This window comes from Halichoerus grypus, chromosome 1 (assembly GCF_964656455.1).
Source record: "Halichoerus grypus chromosome 1, mHalGry1.hap1.1, whole genome shotgun sequence".
Taxonomy (NCBI): Eukaryota; Metazoa; Chordata; class Mammalia; order Carnivora; family Phocidae; genus Halichoerus; species Halichoerus grypus.
The window spans coordinates 111,628,515-111,654,661 of NC_135712.1; the positions used below are offsets into that span (position 1 = coordinate 111,628,515).

At 39.3% G+C, this 26,147-nt stretch overlaps 1 protein-coding gene across 1 annotated transcript; it reads left to right on the forward strand.

Annotated features, from left to right (window-relative positions):
- The first annotated feature begins 231 nt into the window (after positions 1-231).
- Positions 232-25,649, forward strand: TM4SF18 (transmembrane 4 L six family member 18). Its single transcript, XM_036115641.2, has 6 exons — positions 232-433; positions 523-716; positions 3,526-3,615; positions 10,853-10,995; positions 16,094-16,274; positions 23,059-25,649. Exons 2-6 carry the CDS (start codon positions 540-542, stop codon positions 23,071-23,073), a joined length of 606 nt encoding a protein of 201 aa, XP_035971534.1. The 5' UTR covers positions 232-433; positions 523-539; the 3' UTR covers positions 23,074-25,649.
- Positions 25,650-26,147: the final 498 nt, after the last annotated feature.

Sequence of the window (26,147 nt, forward strand, 5' to 3'; positions counted from 1 at the left end):
CAAAGCTTGGTGAATAGTGAGCACAAAATAGAGTATACTGAATGAAGGGTAGATACATAAAGTCAGGATATACTGCTCTAGCATAAACTTCCTTGGTAGTTTCCCCTTTAACCTCCCTGTTCACCATTGGATGAAATTTGCCAGATTTGATTCCAACCCCACCCCCCACCCCAACTTCCTTCTTAAAAATATGCTCAGGGTTAAGGCTTTCTTTCTGTAATCCAGAGGAAAATGACTTATTTTAAAATGCAGTAAAAACACCGCATTCCTTTGGCACAGGATGAAGACCAGCTCAGCTCTTCAGCCCTGGATCATTGTCTATTGTTCTCCAAACAGTAAACCACTATTTCTCACCAGAGATTGCGGGCTGCAGTTCTGTCCGAGCCCTGGGCTTCTCATGAATATGAAGTGAAGGGCTCTGATCCAGAAAGTGGTAGGTAATCTCAAAAAGAAAAAAAAAAAGGGACAGGTAGGAAGAAAATAAGGCTTTATGTAATTCTACACTCTTGAAATCTCCTGCAGGTTCTGAGCAGGGTAAAATGGGGTCTCGGAAATGTGGAGGCTGCTTAAGTGGTCTGCTGATTCTGCTTGCACTTTGGAGCATAATTGTGAATATATTATTGTATTTCCCAAATGGGCAAACTTCCTATGCATCCAGCAATAAACTCACCAACTACGTGTGGTATTTTGAAGGAATCTGTTTCTCAGGTATCATGGTAAGTGTGACTTTGGAGACTTGGGGTTGCAGAAGAGGGTGTTTTTACTAAGCATTGTCTTGTTCCTAGCAGAAATAATGAATAATGGAAAAATCATGCCACTAATCCTGGGTTTGGGATTTGGAAGATGGGTGGGGGTAGAGGGACAGGTAGTCTGTGAGGGCTTGGGAGGTTAGCTTTGTCTTCGGTAAGCTGCCCATTTATGTCACTTCAGCAGTGCAGGAAATTAGTCCTAATGAAAGTCTGTGGGTCGCTAGCTGGTCGAAATATTATGTCCTCATGAACCCTGTGTGTTGGTTTAAGCTGTTTAATGTCCAGTGGCAGTGCTCTTTTCTAGAATACTTTCTATCTGCACTCATGATTTCTCTAGATTGGAGAGGTATCAAGACCGCGTGGAAAAAACAGAGATTTGGAGATTCAAATTTGTGTTCAAATACAAGCTCTGCCATTTGTGCCATGAGACCTTGAGCAAGTTACTCAATGTCTTTGAGCCTCGGTGTCTTCATCTGAAAAATGGGAGTGATAGCATTTACTTTTTAGGGTAATTGTGGGGATTCAATAAAATCTCATGAAGGAAGTGCCCAGGACGGAGGCTGACATGTATAGGTAGCCAGCGAATACTGCGATTATAAATACTTGTTGAAGAATGGGCCAGATCATCATTAAATAGTCTGATATTATACACCTCATAATGGGGGGTGTTTTTGAAAATGAAATCAAATTATTTACAGTCAGAATCCATGAATGTTTTCCTGATGACTTTGTGCTCTTTAAAAACAAGCTGGTAGTAAATCATGTTGGCAAGTTGGAGGAAAAACCCCTTTTCCTGATCATATCATTTCTAAAAACAGCACGTTGTGCAGTACAAGCTTACTATACCACCAATGACACAAAAGAAAATGCATTATAATTTATCTCTACATCTTCATGGGTGCTTAATTATTATAATATTTGAATAACTATGATGAAAACAGTTTTCATTTAGTTACTATTTTGTATATGAAGTTAGTCAACTTTCAAGTATTGATATCCAATGCTACTGAAGTTGCTATGTGATAGGTAGGTACATAATGAATGTTTGGTTATTGTACTATAAGTGAATACAAACCTTTTGGAGAAGATTTTGATATGCTATATTAAGATCCATGAAAATACTTATGTCTTTTGACTCAGTCATCCTAAACCTGAGAATAAATTCTGAGCAACTAATCCATAATAAGGAAAGAGATGCATACATAGATATATATGGCAGCACTATTCATAATAGTAAGTAATTAGTAGGAGCCCCCTAGCATAGAATTGGCCAAATAAATTGTGGTACATTCACTTTCTATGGTGATGAAAATGATAATTATGAAGATGTAATAACATGGAAAATGCATATTATTTTGTGTTAAGAAAAAAAGAAAAGATACAAAAATTGTGAATAAGTTACGATTACAACTATGCAAAATATACACATGTGGTAATATACTGGGAGTAAATACATAAAAACATGTGAGGGTGCGGGATTTGGGGTAATGTTTCTCCATTATGCTTGAGCCCTGTATTCCAGTTATAATTTGACAATGAAAAAAAAAAGCAGTTTCTCTTTCAACACGAGCGATGCCTGTGTTTCTCTTAGGACACAGGACTCCAGGGTCTAGGTCTAACTGTTTCTACTAATATTGTAATGAAGCCAGTCACTGTACCTGTTGTACTGTGCTTTCTCTCGTCATTGTTTCCCTCAATATGTCACCGTAGTCAATAGAAGGGTTGCAAGGCATTGATAAGATTAAACCAGAATCTATTAAAATCTGCGATAACTAATGGTGTTGAAAGGAGGAGCATATAAGACTCTTTGGCTTATATTCTGTGTAAAATTTAAAAGTTAGAGAAGAACCAGTTCTCTCTTTTCCATTGTCAAGGAATTCTTGAAAAACATGATTGTTATCGCATCAAATCTTTTTAAGAGAAAGAAGAGGGATGTAGATAAATAAGTAAGTAGACAAACAAAAGCTGACAAACTTGGAAACTGGAAATGTTGACTACACATAGTAAAATAACAATGAACTCAGCTTCAAGATTCAGTCCTGAGCATTGGGAGTAAAGGATAGGTGGAGAATTTGTCAGAAGCAATTCACGGTCCATTACCTGCCCAAACTGGGAACTATAACAGTAAAGAAATCCACGTTCTTTTCAGAACTTGAGCCCTTTGCTTAGGATACCAAGAAAAGAAAGTAGAATACATTGAATTCTCCCAGTCTGTCGGCTTGATAGAGACAAAGCACACTTGAAAATTTGAACCTGAGATGATTTGAGTGCTTGGGCAAATCAAACTGACTTTACTTTGAATTAAGACATGTAGTTTCAGATTAACCATGCCTCTCACCTGCATTCCCAGAGGGCAGTAAATGGAGAGAGGCTGGCAAACAGAAAAGTCTGGTGAATGATTTTCCTTTGACCTCTGCAACTGAGTCAGTGAGAAATGCAGGTTTGCTGTGTGGGGTGGTATTCCCATGCCCATACCATTTACTGCTTAATCATTAGCTTTTGATGCCATGCTAATAATAGCTAACATTTATCAATCACTTGCTATAAATCAAGCACTATGTTCAAAATTTTGCATACATGACCTCCTAACAACCCAATGAGATGAGTTCCCAACACCATTTTATAGGGAAGGACTCTCAAGCTCACACAGCTAGAAAATGGTAGCACTGGGATTCGAACCCAGGTCCCCTTGACCCCAGAGTCCCTGCTCTGAATCACTGTGCTCTGATTATGACTAGTATTTCATTTCTGATATTTCCTCTCTTCCCTACTACAGATGCTTATAGTAGCAGCAGTTCTTCTTGTATTGGAGAATGACAGCAACTATAAATGTTGCCAGAGTGAAAACTGCAGCAAAAAATACATGGTAAGAGCAAGAGTACTTTGAGGATGGTTGAATGGGCTCTGGCTCTCTTTCCTCTCACTCATGAAACATGAAAATATTGACACTATTGTCCCCTCTCCATGATCTTTTCAACTCAGAGCCCAAGAGTTTACTCAAAAAAAAAAAAAAAATCTTCCATTTTGTTTACTGTCTTTCCTCCACCTTTGTCTTGCTGATGTTCTTCCAGAAGTTCAGGATTTAAAGATACATGAAATTAGAAAATAATATTACCTTTTCCTAACTGGGTTTCTGTGAGTTTATTTCTTTCCCTTTTCAACTTTATTGAGGACTGATTTACATTCAATAAACGGCATCCATTAAAATTGTACAAGTCCATGAGTTTTGACAGCCAAATACACCCAAGCAACCATCACAGTCAAGACACAGAACATTTCTATCACCCCTGAAAGATTAATCTTTGATCTGCTTTATGTCACTATAGATTAGCTTGTAGTCTATGTGAATAGAATCATGCAGAATTTTTCTTCTGTATCTGGCTTCTGTCACTCAGCATAATGATTAGATTTATCCATGTGTTGGGTATACGTGATGTACATTTTTTAAACTGGGATTTTAAAAATAATTTAAATAGAATCAAGAGAGAATAATACCACCAAATTTTCTAAGCCTGTGCTCAGCAGGCAGGTGCTAGGCTCCTACATTTCCATCATTATCCTTCTCCTCAGGGTCATCATCTTTTAATCATATTTGCATAGCACTTGATAGTTTTTTTCACACTTACCCAGTGAGTTAGATCATTGTTATTCATACTTATATGAATTACCTGTGGCTCAGAGAGAACGCGTTATGTATTAACCAAAAGGACTTTCCTGGAGGCCTGGTAGGCATATCTTGCAGCAGTGGCTGCCCACTGTGGCTGCCCGTTGCAATCATCTGAGAGCTTGGAGTTGGAATCCCACCCGCAGACATCCTGAGCTAGCTGGTCCGAGGGGCAACCAGATTTTAATGCGCAGCCAAGATGACATGTCCAGCTTTCTTTGACAGATGTGTTGGAAGACTAAATTAGCTGCTAAATTTAGAACTGTGCTTCTGGAGGAGAAGATTTGAAGAATTGACAGACACTCTGTGCACGTGCATGTGCATGTGCATGTGCTTTGTGGGTGTATGTATTTTCTTAACCAACCAACCAACTCAGACATTCTCCAGTAGCTGCTGGTATTATAGTTATGGAAAAGCTTTCAAAATTGCCTAGTTGAAGCAATAGATTCAGGTAAACATTAACCTATGATACTCAGGGAATCTCTAGAAAACAAACGTATGTGCCATTAGGTTCATAATAAAAATAAATGTGTTCAATTTGCCTTGACTATTAGCATCTCCAGCACAAATGGGTGCTGTAGACAGTGTGGAGTCTGGACAGGGTCTGATAATCAAATTGAATGAGATGACTGGTATCTCAAAGGGAAAAGCAGGAGGAAGGGAGAGGGGATTCTCTGAATTCCCTGCTTGGTTCTTTCAAGGTAGGGCTTTAGAATAGGGGTCCCAGTTTATATGCCCCCAGGAGCAACTACCTGATGGAAATGAAAGAACTGAGCCTGGTAGGCATTAGAGCAAGTCTCTGTTTAAGGGAGAGAGGGAGCTGCTCCTCAAGTCTAGCCGATTGTTATCATGATAAAACTGGGCAGTGTTTCTCAGTTTTCAGTAGAAAGTAGAAGTATGGAGCTTTATGTACAACTTCTCAATTACAGCATGGTGGCAATTAATTCTCATTTAAATTAAATAAAGCACATCTTGAAGGCTAACTGTGAGTCTGCCCAGGTTTGGAACTGCTGAAGCTCTGCAATGGGAATTGATTCACTTGACAGAGGAGAAAAAGTTTTCCCCAAAAGTTTCTTTTTCCCTCAACAAAAACACATCTCTGTAACTCATACTTTTTTTTTTTTTTACCAAAACACCTACTTTTTTTTCTTGTACACACAGTTGTTCTCTTCTTATTTCCAGTAGTTTTACTTTCTTTTTTTTTTTTAGCAGTTTTAATTCCATATATTAGAATTCTTAACTCTTAGAAACTTAAATTTCTAGTGAAAACCAGGAAGTAAGCAATTGTGGAGTGTTATAGATATCAACATCCTGTTGATTGGCAAATTCATGAATATGCTATTTCCATAATTTCTAAAGCATACATTTTAAAAAAACCAACTGCTGGGGCGCCTGGGTGGCTCAATCGTTAAGCGTCTGCCTTCGGCTCAGGTCATGATCCCAGGGTCCTGGGATCGAGTCCCACATCGGGCTCCCTGCTCCGTGGGAAGCCTGCTTCTCCCTCTCCCACTCCCCTGCTTGTGTTCCTGCTCTCGCTATGTCTCTCTCTGTCAAAAAAATAAATAAAAAATTAAAATTAAAAAAATTAAAAAACCAACTGCTATAAAAACTCCCTTGCCAAAATCTAGTCCACAGCCTTCATAAGATTACTTGTCAAGGGCAGATAAAAATCTTAACACTCTTCTCCACAACTATTAGTAAAAGACTTTAGCCATCCGAATGGGTAGCCATAACTTGTTCCATCGGCCAGAAACACAATTTGGACTCTTTTATAAGCTGGTGAGTTTTGTATCACCGTACCTGATACGTGGCTAAAATTTAAAAACAAAGGCCGTAAGATCTCTGTGTCTTTCTATATGTTTATTTATGTCTGTATATGTCTGTTACAGATGTTTGATATTTTTCTACCTCCAGATGGTATTACCAAAATAATTTATAAAATCTCTCAAAAGAGTTTTATTCTAATTGGCATAGAGATAAATGAATGCTCATATAAATCACGTATTCCTAAATACAGAGACTAATCCAAAAAAAATTTCTATCAGGGTCTGAATATCAACCTTCAATTTGGCCAACTTCTGACCATACAGCCCCTTAAAAAAATCGTTTCAAATATTTAAACCAAATGACTTGAAACCAAAACCAAAACTTAACCATGGATGCAAGAGATGTCCCCAAGGAGGGTGCAAAAGATGCAGCCCTCCCAAGATAGCAAAATCACTCCCAGAGGTAGCAAAAGAAAGACTTAGGCAACTCCTCCTGAAAGCTGGCGACAGTTGGTAGGATGCTAGCCACAGTGGGGTGCAGCCCAAATTTCTGTATGGCAGATTTTTGGGGGCCCACAGCTTGACAATTGGCTGTCCCCAAGAACTGACACTTGCATGCCCTGACAGGCAGAAGGCCAAGCCAATTTCTCAGAACACAAATAAGAGACAAACAGGAAATTGATTAGCTGTCCATGGGAGGGAAAGGATCAATAACCAATGGATAACTCGAAACCAAATTTTAACCAGAGTCACAATCCAAAGAACTAATTTTTATAAATGTTTTCCCCTGCCAATCTGAATCTGAAAAGGAAAAGACTCTTACCACCTACCCTGGACCAGTCCCCCACAGGCAGAGATCCAAGAAACTGATATGGCAAGAATTCTTCTGTGGCTTTTGTCACAGATCCAGGATCTCTAACCATAGCTCCGGGACTAAGCAAGGGGTCCCCAGCCAATGGTGCCCCCTGTTGGGTGCCAGATACTGTAGCGGAAAAAAAGTTTTATTCGACCCTCTTAGGGTCCCTGGCACTCAATCTGAAAATTAAACTGACAAAAACAGATTAGCAAGAGAAAGGGGTACACATTTTATTGAATTTTATGTATACATGGGAGCCTTCACAAGAGAATGAAGACCTAAAGGGGTGACCAGAGTAGCAAGAAACAGCAATTAAAGAATTGGCAAGTGAGGGGGTTTGGGCTAGGGGTAGTAAATGGTGAAGAAGTAACTAGGAAGATAAGGTTGAGTTTAATGAGGTTTGTTTACATAGGTTTCTTGGCCCCAAATTCCCTGTCTCTGCTGATAAAAATGTCTTCCTTTTCCTCCTTGTACAGAGAGGGTAACTTGCACGTGGGAGTTTTATGACCTGTTTCAGAGAAGAAGGGTGAAGGGGCTGGGAGGGGTCGGAGTGACCATCCTGTTTCTGCCATTTTCTCAAACCCCTTCAGTTTAAAATATTCAGTCTGCTAAGGTGCCATATTTTGGGGGTGATCTGAACTCCATTAACTTCTTGTTTGCTATTCATTCTTCTGTGGAGTCCCATTTTCTGCCAAAATCCTGTGTGTTGTTAACCTTGGAAAACAACTATCTGCCAAATAGAGGTGCTTGGAATAATAGATAAAAATTGTGATTATATTTACACTTTTGAAATAATTTTTATATCCATTGTGTTCTTTAATTTTGAAACATCCCTGTTACATAGGTACTATAATCATCTACATCATCTACAGTTTATAGAAAATGAAACTGACTCAGAGAGATTCTTATTCCTGTTTTATTTCGAGGCTCAATTGTGCAATGGTATCTACTCATTAGACTGTAATTTGTATATATATACAAATATATGTCCTATGCTATGGTTGCCAGTTTCACCAAATGAAGAAATTCTTCGTTGATCTTTCCAGTGAACTGCTTAAGAGCGTATTTGGTAAACAAGGAGCTCAATCTTTTCAAAACATCCTTCTTCCTTTTTGGAAGATGGCATTGGTGAATAGGTAAATTTTCTTTGTAAAGTGTAACGGTCAGTAACCTGTTAAAAAAAAAAAAAGTAGCTTGTCTCATCCCATGATGGGCCAACATTCTATTAAAATCAGTATGAGAAATATAATTTGAATGATCTTTTAATCAATGTGAAGATGCCAATGAAATAATATCAAATAGGAAAAAAGCAGAATTGTTCTTTTCTTCTTTGGGTTTTTAAATACATTTTTTTCTGATTTCCCATAATGAGCATGTATTAATGTTATAATCAGTAAAATAATGTTAAATTATTTGAGATATATATAATGTGAGATCACTTTTGTTCCCCAAATCACAGGTTTGTTGTTCTCAGTTTTTCTGGTCTCAAGTTTTGAATTTATCATCAACTAACTTGGCTGTTCTACTCTCAGCTTGAAAGGAACATTTCTAAAACCAGATTAAGTTGTCTCCCAAACCAAACTACCCTTTTTGGCATCCCTATTTCTGTCCTTTTCATTCCAGAATTTTTTTTTTTTTTTTAGTCCATCTCTAGCTACTTATTTCCTCCCCAATGTCTTTTCCTTTTCCTCCAGGGCATGTCTTTGTCACCGCAAGTTGAAATTGTCTTGACATGGAATCCTTGTTTTGGGCTCTCTCACTTCTGGCTGGCATGCTATCGCCGCAGAGCCATCTTTCAAAATTATACATTGGTTCATGTCACTTCCTTACTCAAAAACCAAATACATGGCTTGTTGGAAAAAGAGCTATTCTGGTTATTTATAAATTCAAAATGAGCTTGGTACATTTTGTGCCAGGAAGCAAGGAGATGTTCAAGGAATGACAGGGATATCTCAAAGGGCACAGGAATTGACTTGACAGGATGTTCTCACTGGCCATATTTGGACCAAATGAGCATCTAAAAGAATAATAACAGTTATGAATGATAACACATTGAATTAGAAAATCCATGTGTACACAATAATAGAGAAAGAGAGAGATGGGAAATGGAAGTTTTTCTGTGCAGAAAAGTAGTAAGTTATAAATGCAGAAGAAATGATATCATGAGATGAACAGCACCCTGCAACCAGTCATTGTGATCGTTAGTGATCAATGGATATGAGGATCATCAGTGGATGGTAAATCCATCAGTTGAAATGTCTTTGGGGGATAGGATATTACACAGTCTCAAAGTATTACCTCACCATTTATTTACTAATTGCAAAGTGGAAAATGTATGTTTATAGACCTGAAGGACACCACCTTAACGAAGAGGTCAAAGGCATCACCAATAGCAGTGAGAGGTCCCTAAGGTATTCATGCCCATCAGGTGTTCTTGCCAAAATGTTTAACCCAAGTCTAGTTGTGAGTTAAAAATCAGAATAGCCCAGATTGTGGGGGACATTCTATAAGACAACTGGCTGGGATTGTTCAAAAACAATTTAATATTCTAAAAAACAAAAAGGCAGTAAGAGTAATGTAGATCAAAGGAAACTAAAGAGATGTAACCCTGTGCATAAACTCTCATTGGATTCTGTACAAAAAAGTAAAACACAGTTGCAGAATAATAGAATATCTTTATTTTGGGGAGATATGTGCTGATGGGTTTAGGAGTGAGATATCACAGTATCTACAACCTACTTTTAAGTGGTTCAGGAACAGAAATGTATAAATAAATACATACATGTGCATGGATATATACATATACATACAGAGAGAGAGCAAGCAAAAATGATAAAATATTCACAGAAGATGAGTCTAGACAAAGAGTATACAAAGATGCATTGACTCTAGTATACTATACTATATGTTCAACTTTTTGGTAGATTTGAAAAAAAAATTTAGTGAAAGGTATGGGGGGAAAAGCTACTTGCCCTGAAGGATGAAGTCCACCCTCCTTGATCCAGCATTCAAAGTCACCTTCTGCCTGCATATACCAAGTTGCACTCACTTTGTAAGCAACTCTGAGGGCTGGGTTGTGTCCAACAGCCCCATTTCCCCAACATTAGCAAACATGTCAATCTGGTCTTCATAAACTTCTCTCTAACGCTCGGTAGGAACCCTCTCTTAGATCACACTAATCTATTTACCCTTACAACTCTGCTTGTACCGATCTGCCTGTGAACACTGCTCGTTCTCTCTACTCCAAGGAAAACACCCTCTTCCCCATTAATCTTATCCTCACTTGAACATAAATATGGCCATGTAGGCTAACACCTGATATTTCTCCTCATATTCCTGTGAGTGAAGGTATTCACATATCATCTTCACAGGAGAAAAGCCAAGGTCCTAGCTTCTGATTCTTAGAGAACCCACCCAACCTAGAAAATAATGTCTTTAGTAAATATAGATTGATCGGTCACACCCTTTCACTGCATTAATGTATGATCATTATTTTGATATTGAAATTCCAGAAGAAAGGAAGAAATGTAGTAAATTAACTAGGATCCTCTGTGGAATCCCAAACAAAAAGTCATTTTAAAAACTTATTTTAAAGATCAGGTGGGTTTGGATTAAATATTTCTGTTTTTCTGTGGGCATTTACACAGACTGCATGCAGTAGATTTGGGTGAGTAGGGGAAGGTACCTATCTGAACATTTATCCACAATATCCCCTTGTCTCATTCTATGGCACTGACCTCCTCCACCTTCTCCTCCTCCTCCTCCTTCCTCTTCTTTTTTTTTTTTTTCTGACCTCCTTCTTCTATGTTTAATTTAGACACTGCTGTCGATGATCTTTTCTGCCCTTGGAATTGCTTTCTCTGGATACTGCCTGGTCATATCTGCTCTGGGCCTCGTTCAGGGTCCCTACTGCCGCACTCTGGATGGCTGGGAGTATGCCTTTGAAGGCACGGCAGGACGGTAAGGAATAATCCCCCAAATCAAGGGGCTCAGAAAGCCAGAAACGCCTGGCTTCATGCTCATGCTCATTTTCCATGATCACTTTGGGGTTCCATGTGGGTATGTTAGTGCAGAATTTTCCTATTAGTTAAATAATAGACCAATTTCTTCCTACATAGATCTCTGTTTAGATGTTTTTCTTCTCTCTCTCTCTCTCTTTTTTTGGCCAGTCTTTTAATGTCATTTGCATTCACTATTTTGAGGTTGATGTGGAGATATCCAAATGAAAGGTGTGTTTCTCCCAAACTTCAGAGCAAAGCTTTGTGGTTACTGTGGTCTGGCAACTGCTGGAGCCTAGGGCTTCAATGGTTCTGCCAACTCAGTCTCGTTGTGTGGCCAGTTCGGATTGTGCAGTCTGTTAGAGCTGGAAAAGGGCTTGTCTGGGAGAGAATCCCAGTGCCCTTGGATGGTGTTACCCACTCTATACTATCAGGGACACACAGAGATAGAAGCAGGCAGCATGAGCGGCCAAGTTCAGAGTGAGATCCGGGGACACGACCAGGTGCAGGGGTTTGTGGGGGAGCCAGGAGATGATCTAGTGTGGACTGAAGAGGAGTCTAGGAAGGCAGCCTTACTTAGAGGGCTGGTGGTTCAGTTAGCTGTTGGGGAACCCAGTGCTGGATCGCAGAACACCTCACACTGGCATTGTACCTGCCACCACCTGCAGAGACAGCTCTAGAGGTAGCAGGGCCATCCAGAGATGCAGGAGACGTCCATCGAACCTCTCCTGGTCTTGTCCTATGCTCAGAATTCTAATGGTATAAATGGAGGGAGTGTCTGTACCACTCCCTAGGGAAGTTACAGTCTCTTCTCAGTTCCCTATGACTGGCTCTGTTGTTCAAGACCCACATCTATTTGAAGTCTTACATGCTCAGCTAGGCCTGGATTGCAAAACTGCTTTTGTGCCCATAGCCACCTTTGTCCTGAAGGTTCCACCAAGTGCCACGTGCTGTGAGCAGAGCTCTCTCTCAGGTCGGGAGAACCTAGAAAATAACCTCAGGCATTTCGGACCACTCCTGTGGGACTTTAGGGGCTCAGGAAAGGGGACCCTAATGAAAAAAAATCCCACTAGGTGCAAAAAATGATTTTTTTGTGCCATCATCCCCAGACCCCCAAACCAAAGAAGATTTCCCTTTCAATGCAAGAATCTGAGATTGCCCACATGCCTCTCCATTACTCTTTCTTTTTTTAATTCTTTTTTGTTAAGTTAATCACCATACATTACATCATTAGTTTTTGATGTAGTGTTCCATGATTCATTGTTTGCGTATAACACCCAGTGCTCCATGCAGAACGTGCCCTCTTTAATACCCATCACCAGGCTAACCCATCCCCCCACCCCCTCCCCTCTAGAACCCTCAATTTGTTTTTCAGAGTCCATCATCTCTCATGGCTCGTCTCCCCCTCCGATTTCCCCCCCTTCATTCTTCCCCTCCTGCTATCTTCTTCTTCTCCTTTTTTTTTTTTTTTTAACACATATTGTATTATTTGTTTCAGAGGTACAGATTGAAAGTTGCCCTTGATATTTGTATTCACCTGACTCCAGCTACAGACAAATATTTGGGGGTAAAACATTAGAAGCCATGAAGGGAAGTTAAGTCTCTGGTCTCCTAGAGAAGTTTCCAAACCTTGGCAAATTCTGGGTGGAACAAATGTTAATGTTAAAGTTCCACAAATCAGTTATTCATTTGTATGTTTTTCAACAAATATTTCTTGAGCATCTACTGTGCCCAGGTCTTGAATTAGGTGCTAGAGAATCAAAGATAAGTTACACAGTTTTACTTCCCTCTAGGAGCTCACACGGACCTGACAGAATGTTCTGCTAAGATGGAGGCTTTGGAGTGAACATTGCCCTCAGAGCACAAGCCTTCAATACTTACACATCTGGGTTCATGTCTTCCATCTGCTACTTACAAACTGTATGACCTTAGGTGCACCTGGGTAGCTCAGTCGTTAAGCGTCTGCCTTCAGCTCAGGTCATGATCCTAGGGTCCTGGGAATGAGCCCCGCATCAGACGCCCTGCTCCGCGAGAAGCCTGCTTCTCCCTCTCCCACTCCCCCTGCTTGTGTTCCCTCTCTCGCTCTGTGTCTCTCTGTGAAATAAATAAATGAAATCTTTAAAAACAAAACAAAACAAAACTGTATGATGACCTTAAACAGATATCCCTGAGCCTCTGTAAATCATTTCCACCTCACAGAATTGACAATTAAATGGAAACAAAGCACAGATTAAGATTTAATAAATTTTTAGAATAAGCCAGATTTTATGATTAACATCATTACCGGGCATAATGTTTTATGGCTCCATCTGCTGGGTGGTCAGTAGGCTCAATCACAGGCATGGCGACTGCTGGGGATCCTGAATCAGTTCCATTCAACAAGCATTTGTGGATCTTTGCAATGCGCCAGGCACTGCCTTAGGTCTTAGGCCTGGCTATTCAGGGGTGTAGAAATCAAGGTAGGGCTCTCAGAGTACACAGCTTAGTGAGGGAATAGATATAGATACAGATAAGACAGACTTACAATATAAGGAAGTAAATGCTGTGATAGAGCTTTATATGGAGGCTGTGGAGGGAAGGAGTATCAGAAATAGCATCTCCATTCCTTCCAGACCCTGCTAGTGCATTTACTACTCTGTGGTTTACAGGAAGAATAAATAAGCACCACAGTCCAGAAGAAAAATCAACACCATGAAGGTCATCTTGCTTTCAGGTGTTGGGTGATCTGTGCAGAGCGTGTACTGGGAAGTCTAGAGCGAGGATCTTGAAGGGATTAGCTTCCCTGATGGCTGAGACTGAGTTCAGAGTATGAGGGTGTATGGAATGGGTCTAGGGAAATATAACAGGAGATTTTATCTGTATCAGGCTTTACAGGTTCCATAGCATTTTTACATAGCTTTCACCGAATTTTCCTAATAACCCCAGAGTTCCATATGTTAATCCCATTGTCCAAATAAGACTCTAGAGGTCAGAGATATGAAGTCTCTTGTCCAAGATCATACAGAACCAAGAGCTCCCTACTGAGTACTTTTTTTTTTATTTAAATTTTTTATTGTTATGTTAATCCCCATACATTACATCATTAGTTTTAGATATAGTGTTCCATGATTCATTGTTTGTGCATAACACCCAGTTCTCCATGCAGAACGTGCCCTCTTTAATACCCATCACCAGGCTAACCCATCCCCCCACCCCCTCCCCTCTAGAACCCTCAGTTTGTTTTTCAGAGTCCATTGTCTCTCATGGTTCTTCTCCCCCTCCGATTTCCCCCCCTTCATTCTTCCCCTCCTGCTACATTCTTCTTCTTCTTTTTTTCTTTCTTAACATATATTGCATTATTTGTTTCAGAGGTACAGATCTGAGATTCAACAGTCTTGCACAATTCACAGCGCTTACCAGAACACATACCCTCCCCAGAGGAAAGTATATAGCAATACAAGCCTTTCTCAAGAAACAAGAAAGGTCTCAAGTACACAACCTACTGACTACTTTTGCCGCTTGAGACCTAAGTGCCTTTAGAAAGATCAGGAAATTCTCGGAGTGCTTCTGAGGGTCCCGGAGCATAGAGAGTAGGAACTAAAGAAAGGGAGGAAAGAGAGAACTAAAGGAAGGGAATAGGAGAGAAACGGGGCAGAGTGGGGGGAGGGTAGGGGAGAAGGAAAAACAAGGAGAAGAGGGAAGTCATGGTGGTGGTGTTCCCCGAACTGCAGAATTCACCGGTCCCACCACAGACACCAGTGCTCCAGGCCACTTGCCCAGTAGGCTCTTTGCCTTAGCCGCCGTCTCAGGAAAAAGCATCTTGCTATTGACAAGGTATTTATGAACAACTCTGCCCTACAAATAGGTTTGATTATCTTTGTTTGGAGAATTCTCTGAGGAGACCAGTTTTCCATTTTGATTCCGTTGAATCAAAGTGAACAGAGTGTCACCCTTCGGAGAAGCACTGCGGGGCATGCTGGATCCGGAAGTGAGCAAATGTCAGTCGGGTAGATTCACCGTGCTTTCAAGATCATCTTGGGGCATGGTTGAATTCTCACAATCCAGTGCTAAACTAGACTGATGGAACCTTCCGAGTTTTTGCATTCCCACCTCATCACTTAAATTTTAGCAGCAGCAGAGGGCAGCGGTGTTCTAAAGCAGACGTGCTCGCACTGCGGACTCCAAACCAGCCGCAGCCGCAGCAACACTGGGAACTTAGGAATGCAAAACCTCAAGCCTCATCCAAACCTTCTGGATCAGAAACTCGGTGGTGGGGGTGGGGGGGTGTGGGGGGGTGGGGTCTCTGCAAGCTGCATTTTCACAAGCCCTCCAGATAATCCTGGAACCACTGTTTGAAAGGACTCTGGGGACAGAGTCTAGGAGTTTCTTTTTCTTTTCTTTTCTTTTTTTTAAAGCAAAATAGGGCTTATAAGGGATTTATTTATTTTTTTAATTTTATTTATTTATTTATTTGAGAGAGAGCACAAACGGGGAGCAGCCAAGGGAGAGGTTGAGAAGCAGGATCCCCGCTGAGCGGGAAGCCCAACACGGGACTTGATCCCAGGATCCTGGGATCATGACCTGAGCCGAAGGCAGACGCTTAACCCACTGAGCCACCCAGGTGCCCTGAGTCTAGGAATTTCTAGCAGCATTTCCCTTTGTTATTTGGCCACATCTGTGATCTTTTATATCTAACACAAGCTCAGCCTTGTCCCGGATAGCCCAGGCTAACTTCTGGACTTTTAGGGAATGAGCAATCTTTACCTTTCTTGGTATTGACACGTGCTGCCTTTTATTACTAGTGAACCCTTCAGAATGTGTCTTGCCTTCTAACTGAATTAAAATTGTCTCTGAGGCAGGCTCCCTGTTTAAAATAAGCATAGCCCAATGCTTTATGCATGCTATATACTCAATATATGTATTTGAATGATTTTTTAAATGCTTTCTTTCACATTTAATAATATTATGTATTTCAGTAATATATATTAATTTCCCAAACATACAAACATCTGTAGCCTTCTTACTTGGACCAAGTATTTTGGCTTGGCCACGAGTCTTGTTGACTATATCCCTCCTCTCAGTTTCCTTACAGACTCCAGCATATGGACCGAGTGCCTGGAACCTGCACACGTAGTGGAGTGGAACATCATTTTATTTTCTATTCTCATAGCTCTCAGTGGGCTTCAAGTGATTGTTTGCCTCATCAGAGTAGTCACTCAGTTATCCAAGATACTGTGTGGAACCTATTCAGTCATCATCCAGGTAATAGATCACTACTGGCACCTGTACCTCCTCCATTTTACCCCCCATTACCCAAGATTCAATGACTCTGGTTGAAAGGTTTTTAGCCTCCCATCTTTTTCTTTCCATCCCTACTGCCCTCAACAAATAGCTCAATTTTTTTTTTCGATATTCCAATGTGTCTGTTGGCTTGCCTATGTGGATTAAATCAATGGAATAATTATAAAATCTGCACTCAGTCCTGAATGGTGAAAACAGCACAAGTGTTTTGAATGAGCCACAGTTTTGTGTAGAAATAACTCAGAGCACAAAGAGGTCTTACTATTTATTGAGAATTTCCCTGTTCATAAGATAATTGAAGGCTCACAACATTATCCCATTGAAATAATTTCTCTTCTGAATGCTGCTACATGAACCTAATAATCATTCTTTATACTGAATCATTAGTAATTGGTTTTAAAGTAGAGAAAGATGGTTTTTAAAATTTTTATTGTTATGTTAATCACCATACATTACATCATTAGTTTTTGATGTAGTGTTGCATGATTCATTGTTTGCGTATAACACCCAGTGCTCCATGCAGAACGTGCCCTCTTTAATACCCATCACCAGGCTAACCCATCCTCCCACCCCCCTCCCTTCTAGAACCCTCAGTTTGTTTTTCAGAGTCCATCGTCTCTCATGGTTCATCTCCCCCTCCAATTTCTCCCCCTTCATTCTTCCCCTCCTGCTATCTTTTTTTTTTTTCTTAACATATATTACATTATTTGTTTCAGAGGTACAGATCTGTGATTCAACAGTCTTACACAATTCACAGCGTTCACCGTAGCACATACCCTCCCCAATGTCTATCACCCAGCCACCCCATCCCTCCCACCCTACCCCCCACTCCAGCAACCCTCAGTTTGTTTCCTTAGATTAAGAATCCCTCATATCAGTGAGGTCATATGATACATGTCTTTCTCTGTTTGACTTATTTCGCTCAGCATAACACCCTCCAGTTCCACCAACGTCGTTGCAAATGGCAAGATCTCATTCCTTTTGCTGGCTGCATAATATTCCATTGTATATATATACCACATCTTCTTTATCCATTCATCTGTTGATGGACATCTTGGCTCTTTCCACAGTTTGGCTATTGTGGACATTGATGCTATAAGCATCGGGGTACACATACCCCTTCGGATCCCTACATTTGTATCTTTGGGGTAAATACCCAGTAGTGCAATTGCTGGATCGTATGGTAGCTCTATTTTCAACTTTTTGAGGAACCTCCATACTGTTTTCCAGAGTGGTTGCACCAGCTTGCATTCCCACCAACAATGTAGGAGGGTTCCCCTTTCTCCGCATCCCCGCCAACATCTGTCATTTCCTGACTTGTTAATTTTAGCCATTGTGACTGGTGTGAGGTGGTATCTCATTGAGGTTTTGATTTGGATTTCCCTGATGCCGAGCGATGTTGAGCACTTTTTCATGTGTCTGTTGGCCATTTGGATGCCTTCTTTGGAAAAATGTCTGTTCATGTCTTCTGCCCATTTCTTGATTGGATTATTTGTTCTTTGAGTGTTGAGTTTGATAAGTTCTTTATAGATTTTGGATACTAGCCCTTTATCTGATATGTCATTTGCAAATATCTTCTCCCATTCTGTCGGTTGTCTTTTGGTTTTGTTGACTGTTTCTTTTGCTGTGCAAAAGCTTATCTTGATGAAGTCCCAACAGTTCATTTTTGCCCTTGCTTCCCCTGCCTTTGGTGATGTTTCTAGAAGTTGCTGCGGCTGAGGTCGAAGAGGTTGCTGCCTGTGTTCTCCTTTAGGATTTTGATGGACTCCTGTCTCACATTTAGGTCTTTCAACCATTTGGAGTCTATTTTTGTGTGTGGTGTAAGGAAATGGTCCAGTTTCATTCTTCTGCATATGGCTGTCCGATTTTCCCAGCACCATTTTTTGAAGAGACTGTCTTTTTTCCATTGGACATTCTTTCCTGCTTTGTCAAAGATTAGTTGACCATAGAGTTGAGGGTCCATTTCTGGGCTCTCTCTTCTGTTCCATTGATCTGTGTGTCTGTTTTTGTGCCAGTACCATACTGTCTTGATGATGACAGCTTTGTAATAGAGCTGGAAGTCTGGAATTGTGATGCCACCAGCTTTGCTTTTCTTTTTCAACATCCCTCTGGCTATTCGGGGTCTTTTCTGGTTCCATACAAATTTTAGGATTATTTGTTCCATTTTTTGAAAAAAGTGGATGGTATTTTGATGGGGATTGCATTGAATGTGTAGATTGCTCTAGGTAGCATTGACATCTTCACAATATTTGTTCTTCCAATCCATGAGCATGGAATGTTTTTCCATTTCTTTGTGTCTTCCTCAATTTCTTCCATGAGTATTTTATAGTTTTCTCAGTACAGATCCTTTGCCTCTTTGGTTAGATTTATTCCTAGGTATCTTATGGTTTTGGTGCAATTGTAAATGGGATCGACTCCTAAATTTCTCTTTCGTCTGTCTTGTTGTTGGTGTATAGGAATGCCACTGATTTCTGTGCATTGATTTTATATCCTGCCACTTTACTGAATTCCTGTATGAGTTCTAGCAGTTTTGCGGTGGAGTCTTTTGGGTTTTCCACATAAAGTATCATATCATCTGCAAACAGTGAGAGTTTGACTTCTTTGCTGATCTGGATGCCTTTTATTTCTTTTTGTTGTCTGATTGCTGTGGCTAGGACTTCTAATACTATGTTGAATAGCAGTGGTGATAGTGGACATCCCTGCCGTGTTCCTGACCTTAAGGGGAAAGCTCTCAGCTTTTCCCCATTGAGAATGATATTTGCTGTAGGTTTTTCATAGGTGACTTTTATGATATTGAGGTATGTACCCTCTATCCCTATACTCTGATAAGTTTTGATCAAGAAAGGATGCTGTACTTTGTCAAATGCTTTTTCTGCATCTATTGAGAGGATCCTATGATTCTTGTTCTTTCTTTTGTTAATGTATTGTATCACGTTGATTGATTTGCGGATGTTGAACCAACCTTGCAGCCCATGGATAAATCCCACTTGGTTGTGGTGAATAATCCTTTTAATGTACTGTTGGATCCTATTGGCTAGTATTTTGGTAAGAATTTTTGCATCCATGTTCATCAAGGATATTGGTCTGTAATTCTCCTTTTTGATGGGGTCTTTGTCTGGTTTGGGGATCAAGGTAATGGTGGCCTCATAAAACGAGTTTGGAAGTTTTCCTTCCATTTCTATTTTTTGGAACAGTTTCAGAAGAATAAGTATTAATTCCTCTTTAAATGTTTGGTAGAATTCTCCTGGGAAGCCATCTGGCCCTGGGCTTTTGTTTGTTGGGAGATTTTTGATGACTGCTTCAATTTCCTTAGTGGTTATAGGTCTGTTCAGGTTTCCTATTTCTTCCTGGTTCAGTTTTGGTAGTTTATACATCTCTAGGAATGCATCTATTTCTTCCAGGTTATCTAATTTGCTGGCATATATTTGCTCATAGTATGTTCTTATAATTGTTTGTATTTCTTTGGTGTTGGTTGTGATCTCTCCTCTTTCATTCATTATTTTGTTGATTTGGGTCATTTCTCTTTTCTTTTTGCTAAGTCTTTGTTAATTCTTTCAAAGAACCAGCTCCTAGTTTTGTTGATCTGTTCTACTGTTCTTTTGGTTTCTATTTCATTGATTTCTGCTCTGATCTTTATTATTTTTCTTATCCTGCTGGGTTTAGGCTTTCTTTGCTGTTTTTTCTCTAGCTCCTTTAGGTGTAGGGTTAGGTTGTGTATTTGAGACCTTTCTTGTTTCTTGAGAAAGGCTTGTATTGCTATATACTTTCCTCTTAGGACTGCCTTTGCTGCATCCCAAAGATTTTGAACAGTTGTGTTTTCATTTTCATTGGTTTCCATGATTTTTAAAAATTCTTCTTTAATTTCCTGGTTGACCCATTCATTCTTTAGTAGGATGCTCTTTAGCCTCCATGTATTTGAGTTCTTTCCGACTTTCCTCTTGTGATTGAGTTCTAGTTTCAAAGCATTGTGGTCTGAAAATAGGCAGGGAATGATCCCAATCTTTTGGTACCGGTTGAGACCTGATTTGTGACTTAGGATGTGATCTATTCTGGAGAATGTTCCATGGGCACTAGAGAAGAATGTGTATTCTGTTGCTTTGGGATGGAATGTTCTGAATATGTCTGTGAAGTCCATTTGGTCCAGTGTGTCATTTAAAGTCTTTATTTCCTTGTTGATCTTTTGCTTAGATGATCTGTCCATTTCAGTGAGGGGGGTGTTAAAGTCCCCCACTATTATTGTATTGGTGTCAATATGTTTCTTTGCTTTTGTTATTAATTGCCTTACATAATTGGCCGCTCCCATGTTAGGGGCATAGATATTTACAATTGTTAGATCTTCTTGTTGGATAGACCCTTTAAGTAGGATATAGTGTCCTTCCTCATCTCTTATTACAGTCTTTGGCTTAAAATCTAATTTGTGTGATATAAGGATTGCCACCCCAGCTTTCTTTTGGTGTCCATTAGCATGGTAAATGGTTTTCCACCCCCTCACTTTCAATCTGGGAGTGTCTTTGCAAAATGAGTCTCTTGCAGACAGCATATTGATGGGTCTTGTTTTTTAATCCAATCTGATAGCCTGTGTCTTTTGATTGGGGCATTTAGCCCATTCACATTCAGGGTAACTATTGAAAGATAGGAATTTAGTGCCATTGTATTGCCTGTAAGGTGACTGTCCCTGAATATTGTCTGTGTTCCTTTCTGGTCTATGTTGCTTTTAGGCTCTCTCTTTGCTTAGAGGACCCCTTTCAAGATTTCTTGTAGGGCTGGTTTCGTGTTTGCAAATTCCTTTAGTTTTTGTTTGTCCTGGAAGCTTTTTATCTCTCCTTCTATTTTCAATGACAGCCTAGCTGGATATAGTATTCTTGGCTGCATATTTTTCTCGTTTAGTGCTCTGAGTATATCCTGCCAGTCCTTTCTGGCCTGCCAGGTCTCTGTGGATAGGTCTGTTGCCAATCTAATGTTTCTACCATTGTAGGTTACATATCTCTTCTCCCGAGCTGCTTTCAGGATTTTCTCTTTGTCTCTGAGACTTGTAAATTTTACTATTAGATGTCGGGGTGTTGACCTATTTTTATTGATTTTGAGAGGGGTTCTCTGTGCCTCCTGGATTTTGATGCCTGTTTCCTTCCCCAAATTAGGGAAGTTCTCTGCTATAATTCGCTCCAATATACCTTCTGCCCCTCTCTCTCTTTCTTCTTCTTCTGGGATCCCAATTATTCTAATGTTGTTTTGTCTTATGGTATCGCTTATCTCTCAAATTCTGCCCTCGTGATCCAGTAGTTGTTTATCTCTCTTTTTCTCAGCTTCTTTATTTTCCATCATTTGGTCTTCTATATCACTGATTCTCTCTTCTGCCTCATTTATCCTAGCAGTTAGCGCCCCCATTTTTGATTGCACCTCATTAATAGCCTTTTTGATTGCGACTTGGTTAGATTTTAGTTCTTTTATTTCTCCAGAAAGAGTTTCTCTAATAACTTCCATGCTTTTTTCAAGCCCAGCTAGTATCTTTAAAGTGATGATTCTGAACTCTAGATCCGACATCGTACTAATGTCCGTATTGAGTAGGTCCCTGGCAGTCGGTGCTACCTCTTGTTCTTTTTGTTGAGGTGATTTTTTCCATCTTGTCATTTTGTCCAGAGGAGAATAGGTGAATGAGAGAACAAAATGCTAACAGGGTAACAACGTCCCCAGAAAATATACTCTAAACAAATCAGAAAAGGCCTGAAGCTGGGGGAAAAGAAAGGGAAAGAAAGAAAAAAGAAAAGAAAAAAAAAAAGAAAAAGAAAAAGATAAAAACAAACAAAAACAGAACAAAACAAAAAAAACGGAATATGATCAAATATGATCAGGCTGGTGCATAGGTCAGTGCCACACAGTAGATTTTGGGTGTATTTTGGTCTGTTAGAAGAAAGTGCCTCCCAAAATTTTAAAGAAAGAGAAACTTATATATGTACAAAAATAAGGGTTGATATGATGAAGGGATGGAATATGACTGTAAAGATGAAAATTATAAAAAATTTTATAAAAGGAATTGATAAGAAGTTGTTTGAAAAAAAGAAAAGAAAGACGAGGATTTTTAAAAAAAAAAAAGAAAAAAAAAGGAGAGAATGTGATCAGGCAGGAGACTAGAACAAAGCCATACCCTAGAGATTTAGGGTATATTTTGATCTGTTAGGAGAAACTATCTCAAAATTTTAAAGAGAGAACAACTTATATATATATGCCAAAAATAAGGGTAACTACTATGAAGGGATAGAATATGACTCTTCCAGAAAGTGGTCGCTTTTCTGTTCAGAGAGTTGTTGCTATTCTTTTCTTCGATCTCCTGTTGAGTTTGTAGGTGTTCAGAATGGTTTGATCCCTATCCAGCTGAATTCCTGGGACCGGACGAAATCCAGATCTCCTACTCCTCCACCATCTTGCTCCACCCCCCTCTAAGAAAGATGTTTTTATCCCTTCAAAACTGCTTCTGCTTCATTTGCTAAAATACTGATGTTAATTTCGTTATGATTGAAATTGCTAAAACTACCCAGCAAGTCCAGAGTGAAGAGAAATCATGAACGAGTTATCTTGTGTCTTATTTAACAAAAAATAATGTATACCCTTCCTAGTATTTTCAAGTAGATATTTTCCTAATTCATCATGTTTTGAATATGAACTATAAATTTAAGTTGCTACCTGGATCATGGATCATTAATCAAGCCAAATTTACTACTTTATTCATTTTCTTTTTCTTTTTTTATAGCCTGGAATCATTTGAATGACAACAAAAATATTTTCCACTATCAAGATGCCATCCATCTGTCTCATATCTACTATAGACCTTAAGGCAATATTTAAATGATGGTGATTTCTCCGTTTGGTGTTTTTTGAGCCTGCTTATAAAATTGATAGTCCTCACTGAAAGTGCCAACTATGTCACCCTTCAATTTGGAATTTTTTTCTAAGCAATATGTGCCAGGATCTTCAGGAATATCCATATTCTTTGGTCAAACAAATCCATTTCCAATAATCTATACTATGGAAATAAATAAGAATAGAAGATAAAACTTTCTGCAAATACAAATAATGCAATATTATTTAATATTCTAGAAAATTAGAAATACCCCAAAGTTTAACTTTAGGGGAAGGATTAAATCAAGAGTAGTACATTAGTTGTAATATTATATAGTCATTACAAATTATGATACACAGTCATTACAAATTATATTTTAAGATTATGAATACTGTTAATTAAAAAAGCAGATTACAAATTTATGTTTACAGTATAAACATAACCATCTAAGGTAAACACCAAATAATCAAAATTTAGGAGAAAAACTCAATCTAGAAGGATTTACAGAAAAATGTCAACTGTCATTTGTCTGGATGATAGGTGACCCTTCCTACTTTTCTCTATTTCCCAAGTTTTCTTTATCATGTTTTACAATTAAAACATATTTTAAAACTCATATTTTTACTATTAAAAATGTTTGCTTTTAGCCAACCTTTAAAGATATATACTTTTCCACATGTTTTCCCACCTTGAGTATCTGTAAACATCATAAAATAACGCTTCAACCCTTCAATAAAGAAAGTATTGAGATAGAAAAGACAAAAAAAGGGGGGCACCTGGGTGGCTCAGTCGTTAAGCGTCTGCCTTTGGCTCAGGTCATGATCCCTGGGTCCTGGGATCAAGCCCCACATGGAGCCCCACATGGAGCCCCACATTGGGCTCCCTGCTCGGCGGGAAGCCTGCTTCTCCCTCTCCCACTCCCCGTGCTTGTATTCCCTCTCTCTCTGTCTCTCTCTCTGTCAAATAAATAAATAAAATCTTTGGAAAAAAGAGAAGAAAAGGCAAAAAAAGTTATACAAATTTATATAATCTAACTGAGCCTTTAACCTTATTGTCTCACTCCTGAGGATGAGTGTGGTGGGCTACAAGAGGTAGCCTTGAAATAAATGAGCAGTCGAGGACATGCTCAATGGGTTAAAAAAAGTGACCATTGACTGGTTGATACCTATGTCATAGGGAGTTACCACTACCTGTATTTATAGAAAAAAAATTTTTAGTGAAACATTTAGAAACTTTCTATCTATACCCTATACTTACTATGACCTCCTTGAGAACAGCAGCTATGTTATATATTTTCCCATTCTCCTTAGGACATAGCACAAAGAGGTATAGCAGACACTCAGTGTTGGATATTTATGCCAGGCCCATCTGCCCTTCATGGCTGCTCTGCTGAACACCTGTCTCCATCATAGGCCCCACTGGGCCATAACACTTCTGCCCCTTCCCTGTTGCTCTCCTCCATGAACATTGTCAACAATGCTCTGTCAATACCTGCTCTGTACCAAAGCCGGGCAGCAGCCTGGCGGAAGAGGGAAAAATGCTTCTCTCCTTGGCACCTGCTCTGCCCACATCCTCCTTTAAAGGAAGCTGCCCTGACCGCAGCCTTTGCTGATGTGAGTGTCTTAAAAGCAAGCCATGTTGTATATCAGATGACTTCCATGCCTGGACCCAGCCAAAAGAACTGGGATGGGCACCCAAGCCATGGGCAGCCTATTGTCGCCCTACTAGCTCTGACTTAGCCAAGAGGGAAACACCATCCAAATGAGATTAGTGGTCATTCTTGCTTGAGAATTTGAACTCAAGGAAGCTAAGAAAAAAGCAACCTAATCATTGCTGTCAGGAAAATAATTAAAGGAGGAGAAAGGACACCAACATACAGAGAGTATCTGATTACTCCACCCAGCCCATAAACTTGTCATATTTATCATCCACCTTTCTTAGTTCTCCCAATGACTCCTTTACCCTCTGGTAAACAGACTTCTGGCAGGTCAACCCCACCAGTTTGTCTGACACAGTCAGACTGTCTCAACCTTGTTTAGATTCAATATGGCACCATGCCTTGAGGGGACCATGAGCAGATGTCAGCTGAACGACTCCACCCCAGAATTGGAAACATTGCCTAAGAACACGGTTGCAGCCACATGCAGTAGAATATTTGTATCAGTAAATTAAATATTAACACAGCAACCCCACATTTTTAATTTAAAGAGCATCTGCTAATAATGCAGTTTTAAGGGAAAAAGCTGGATACAAATCTATGTGTGCACTGTGAGCCCAAATTTTTTAATAACCATATGATTACATGTAGACATGTGCAAACCTTCAGATACAGACAAAAAAAGACTGGAACAATACCTAAATGCTAGTAGTTAATAATTATCCCCTAATGGTTGGATTGTGACCCATGTTTCTTTTCTCTACATTGTTCTATATTTTCAAATTTTCATTTGAAAATGTGTTACCTGAATAATGAGAAAAAATAAATACCATTTTAAAAGGAAGTAGTCTCTCATCCTTTTTGTAAAATCTGCTTAAGGAGCTTAAAATAGAAAAGCACTAAACATGAAGGTAAGTGTGTGATAGCCCTTTTTCTTGTTCTTTTCATTTTCTCATTCTCAGAGAGACTGAATATTGCTAATTCTAATTGAGAATGAATTCTATTTTATGCATTTATTTTTTATATTTGCTATTTCTCTCTTATTTCCCTTGCTTCTCTCTCACTGTAATTTTTCTAACTTCTTAAATTGAATGCCTAGCTTATTAATTTCAAACTTTCTTTTTTTCCTTAAAATAATCATTTAAGACTATACACATTTTATTTAAGTGTCAATTTGGTTGCATCTCCCAAGTTTCAATATGTTATATTTTCCTTATTATTTAGTTATAAATTTTTCTACTTTTCTTTAGGATTTATTTTTCCATCTATGTGTTTTTAAATGTGCTTTAAAATTCCCAAATATATGAGTTTGGGTTTTTAAAAAATAATCCAATCAAGAAAT

Coding starts and splice junctions, on each gene's coding strand:
- TM4SF18 (XM_036115641.2), top strand. CDS start 540: ATGGGGTCTCGGAAATGTGGAGGCTGCTTAAGTGGTCTGCTGATTCTG. Junction 717..3,525: donor TCTGTTTCTCAGGTATCATG/GTAAGTGTGACT, acceptor TCCCTACTACAG/ATGCTTATAGTAGCAGCAGT. Junction 10,996..16,093: donor TTTGAAGGCACGGCAGGACG/GTAAGGAATAAT, acceptor CCCTCCTCTCAG/TTTCCTTACAGACTCCAGCA.